Source organism: Macaca nemestrina, chromosome 3 (assembly GCF_043159975.1).
Source record: "Macaca nemestrina isolate mMacNem1 chromosome 3, mMacNem.hap1, whole genome shotgun sequence".
Taxonomy (NCBI): Eukaryota; Metazoa; Chordata; class Mammalia; order Primates; family Cercopithecidae; genus Macaca; species Macaca nemestrina.
Window position 1 is genome coordinate 117,060,814 of NC_092127.1, and position 4,206 is coordinate 117,065,019.

At 54.6% G+C, this 4,206-nt stretch overlaps 1 protein-coding gene across 1 annotated transcript; it reads left to right on the top strand.

Annotated features, from left to right (window-relative positions):
* The first annotated feature begins 1,609 nt into the window (after positions 1 to 1,609).
* Positions 1,610 to 3,929, top strand: LOC105463521 (GS homeobox 2). Its single transcript, XM_024787276.2, has 2 exons — positions 1,610 to 2,344; positions 3,007 to 3,929. Exons 1-2 carry the CDS (start codon positions 1,771 to 1,773, stop codon positions 3,345 to 3,347), a joined length of 915 nt encoding a protein of 304 aa, XP_024643044.1. The 5' UTR covers positions 1,610 to 1,770; the 3' UTR covers positions 3,348 to 3,929.
* The last annotated feature ends 277 nt before the right edge of the window (positions 3,930 to 4,206 follow it).

A 4,206-nucleotide genomic window follows, 5' to 3' on the forward strand; every position in this document is an offset into this window, starting at 1 on the left:
AATAGCTCAATAACCAGCCTCAGCTGCAATTCATAAAACTTTAATTGCCATCCATAAATCCTGGGCTCCCCAGAGCGGGGCATCCCTACAACCCAATTACACTTCTCTAGCAGGCAAGAGAGACCATCACAGAGATGGAGAGGGGAAGACAGAGGATGGAAAGACAGAGCCGTGCCTCTAGCTAGCACTCTCCTGGATTTGGGCACCTTGTTCTCTCAGGTGGAGGGAGTCCTGTCTCTAAGTTTCTTAGCACCATCATGAACTCAGGATTGAAGTTAGCTGTTCTGGAAAAAGGATCAGACTTGTAGCTATTGCCCAACCTCATGGCCCCAACCAGATTTTCTGCAGGGGGAAATGAAGAGAGAAAATGGCCACCTCTGCTGCCTTGCCTTCTCCAAAGATCAATAGTCCCAATAGCTTGGCAGCCACCCCTTCTCGGGTAGTGAGGGGTTCGCAAAACTTCCATGGACCAAAGAGATTTCCCTTACAAAGCCTCTTCTGCCAATCAGAGGCAAGATTCCCTGGGTGGCTGAATTCTCTTCATCCTTTTTAGGTTCTTAGGATGCAGAGGAAAGAGTGCTTCCTGGTTAGCCTTGCTAAGTTGCCCAAGATTGGTAAAAATGAGGGGACAGGAAATCCTCAGACCCAGAGCGAAGGTCTATCTAATCCCTGCTCCGTCTTTAGGAGGGCTTGGTGTTTGAGGTCCTCCCTCCAAAATCTTCAGGATGGAGTTTGTAGGGCTGCCCGGGAATGCCATGGTGTTGACTATTTGGAAAAAGAAAAGGATGATTCTTCAACATCTCTCTCTCTCTCTCTCTCTCTCTCTCTCTCTCTCTCTCTCTGCGGAAGTGGGAGGCGCCGATCAGAAAGGGAAACAAGGAAGGGTCGTTGGTCTGAGTGGCCCCAGGAGGGCCCCAAGTACAAAGCCACTTTAGACCTTGTCCAATATCAGCGTGAAAAGCTTGACGGCTTCTTAGCTGGGAGGCCTCACTGTTCTGCGCCGGACTGTCCTGAACTAACCACCTGAATGACCTCTGCCAAGTCCAAAAGCTGTGGACAGGGATAGGTGTAACCGTGGCCAGAGCTGCGCTCAGGGACTGGAAGACTGCCAGTCCGCCGCCCGCACAATCCTGCTCCAAACCGCAGGCCTCACACTTCACCGCGCCGCAGCCACCCCTACCACAGAGGAGCTGGGAACACCGAGCATTCCTATTAAAAAGGCCTCCAAGTCCCCACCTGGTACGCTCTGCGGCGGGGCGTGGGTAAGAGTTGGGCTGGGGCCAGAGTAGCGAGAGGGGGTGGGATGGAGGATGCAGCGCTGTGATTTCTCGGTAAAGCGTGGAGAAAGAGGGGGAGGAGGCCGGCCTCCCCGGGAAATTAACAAAACCTACACTTTGCAAAGTCTCCCCCATCCCCCTCCCCCGAGTTCTTCCCCGCCGCGCGCCCGCCCCTCCTCGCGGCTTCTGTTGTGACTCGGGCAGCCTATCCCGAGGGTGGGGAGCTGCCGAGGAGCCTGAGCCGAGCGGTACTCCGCAGCATCACGTGCCGGGGTTGGGGGCTATAAAATACCCGAGCCGGGGCGCCGGGCGGGGGACGTGAGGACCAACCCTCTCCGGGGACCCCTTTGTTCCCAGCCCAGACGCCAACACCTCTGCGTCCCCAAGGGCTTCACTGCCCGTGTGTGCCCGGCTTCCAGGGCAGAGCTTAGAACACTAGAGGAGAGGGGTCGCCGCGACCCGCCGGGGCTTCCAGCCACCAACCCCTCTCGACATGTCGCGCTCCTTCTATGTCGACTCGCTCATCATCAAGGACTCCTCACGGCCTGCGCCCTCGCTGCCTGAACCACACCCCGGGCCGGATTTCTTCATCCCGCTTGGCATGCCGTCCCCGTTGGTGATGTCCGTGTCCGGCCCCGGCTGCCCGTCCCGCAAGAGCGGCGCGTTCTGCGTGTGCCCTCTCTGCGTCACTTCGCACCTGCACTCCTCTCGGGGGTCTGTGGGCGCCGGCAGCGGGAGCGCAGGGGCCGGGGTTACTGCGGCCGGAGGCAGTGGGGTGGCGGGGGCCACAGGGGCACTGCCTCTGCTTAAGAGTCAGTTCTCTTCGGCTCCTGGGGACGCGCAGTTTTGCCCGCGGGTGAACCATGCGCACCATCACCACCACCCGCAGCAGCACCACCATCACCACCATCAGCCCCAGCAGCCTGGCTCGGCCGCGGCGGCGGCAGCAGCAGCAGCGGCGGCAGCCGCCGCGGCGGCCTTGGGGCACCCGCAACATCATGCACCTGTCTGCGCCGCCACCACCTACAACGTGGCGGACCCGCGGAGATTCCACTGCCTCACCATGGGTAGGGCGGGGTCTTGGGGCACCTGTGCTCCACGGCTTTCGCGCTCCTGGGGCAAACTTTCCACCTCCAGTGGAGGAAGTGGGAGCCCGGGGACAGGGTGAAGAGGGAGGAGGGGCTTTTAGTGTAACTGTAGAGTCGGCCACAGAGGTTCCACGAAGGTGGAAGTTAGTTTGCCAGCTTCTCCACTCAGCCTGGTGCGTTTTACTCCTAGTACTAGGTGCTCGAGTATTGCCTTATTAGTATTGGGGCCTTAGGGACTTCGAATGTCACCCCGGAGAAACTGGAGGTTAACTGCTTGGGGTTTGGGGTGGGTGTATTTGAAACCGTGTGGCATCCCCGCGTCGGGGCTGGCTAAAGCGTTTTTACGTTTTTGGCCAAGCCTGCGCGCTTCTCCGCTAGGCTCAGAGAGACGATCAGATAGTGCAAGCCCCTATCCCTCTTTAATCCTGGGACTTCGCGTCCTGTACATCGAAGACCTTTATTTGCTTTGCACGTCTCTCTTCTTCCCCGCTAAGCAACCACGTGCCTTGAGATGGGAAAGAGATACAGATGTTCGGCTGGGCTTCCCTGAATGGGTCCCTGAAATGCGTCCTGGTTAGTACGTGGGGTGGGAGCGCCTTGCCCGAGCCTTACCTCTCGACCCTCTCTTCGCCGGTCCGCAGGAGGCTCTGACGCCAGCCAGGTACCCAACGGCAAGAGGATGAGGACGGCGTTCACTAGCACGCAGCTCCTGGAGCTGGAGAGAGAATTCTCTTCCAACATGTACCTGTCTCGACTCCGGAGGATCGAAATCGCCACTTACCTGAACCTGTCGGAGAAGCAGGTGAAAATCTGGTTTCAGAACCGCCGAGTGAAGCACAAGAAGGAGGGGAAAGGCACGCAGAGGAACAGTCACGCAGGCTGCAAGTGCGTCGGGAGCCAGGTGCACTACGCGCGCTCCGAGGATGAGGACTCCCTGTCGCCGGCCTCTGCCAACGATGACAAGGAGATTTCCCCCTTATGAGGAAGAGCCTCCTCCCTCACATCCCCGGCTCCTGGCAGACCAGGCAACGCCAACCTTGGGGTACCCAGGGGCCCAAATCCTTGCTCATTGCAGTGGTCCCATCTGGAGAATAAACGAACCTAGATGTTCTGGAATGGACAAGCTGGGCCTGAACCTTCGTGTCTCCTTCTTGACCTGTTTATCTGGGGCTCCAATTAGAAGTTATAGATTGTTTTATAAAAATGTAAATAACTTATAATTCAACTCATTCTCATCATATAACAGAGGAAAAACAGGTTTTTTTTAAGTTTAACACTGTATGGGGTTTTTGAAAGCTTATGTCATTTCCCCATCCCTACTCTCTTTCAGAACCCGATAAGAATACAGGGTTTATTGATTATTTTCTGTTGTCGTTTTCAAACAAAAATACCCAAGTTGAAAATAATTTAGAAAATTAGACCCTGTAGGTCTTGCTTTCTGAAATTTCACCTGAGGAGAATTTAAAATCTAAGTCACTGGAAGTCCCTTTGTATGTGAATAGTTTTATATAAAATTTATATTTATATTTATTTAAATAAATGAAACAAAAACCAGAATTTTAAATTTGTGGTGTTTGATCTCCCTATCTTCTCCTGCCCCCTCCTCCAATGTCTAGAGAAAGGCAGGTACAGGAAAAAGCTGTCTGAGGACTTCAATGAAAATGTTGAGTAAGAACTTGGTAATGTGGGTCTCTTGACTGTGGGAGTTTGTGGCTCAATAGGTTTTCTATGTAACAAAAACTCTTTCCAAAGAGACACCTTTAGTCACGATGGCATCTACCAGGTAGTGCCTCTCCATCCTGAAAATAGGCAACCTCCTCACAGTTGATGGGACAAATCAT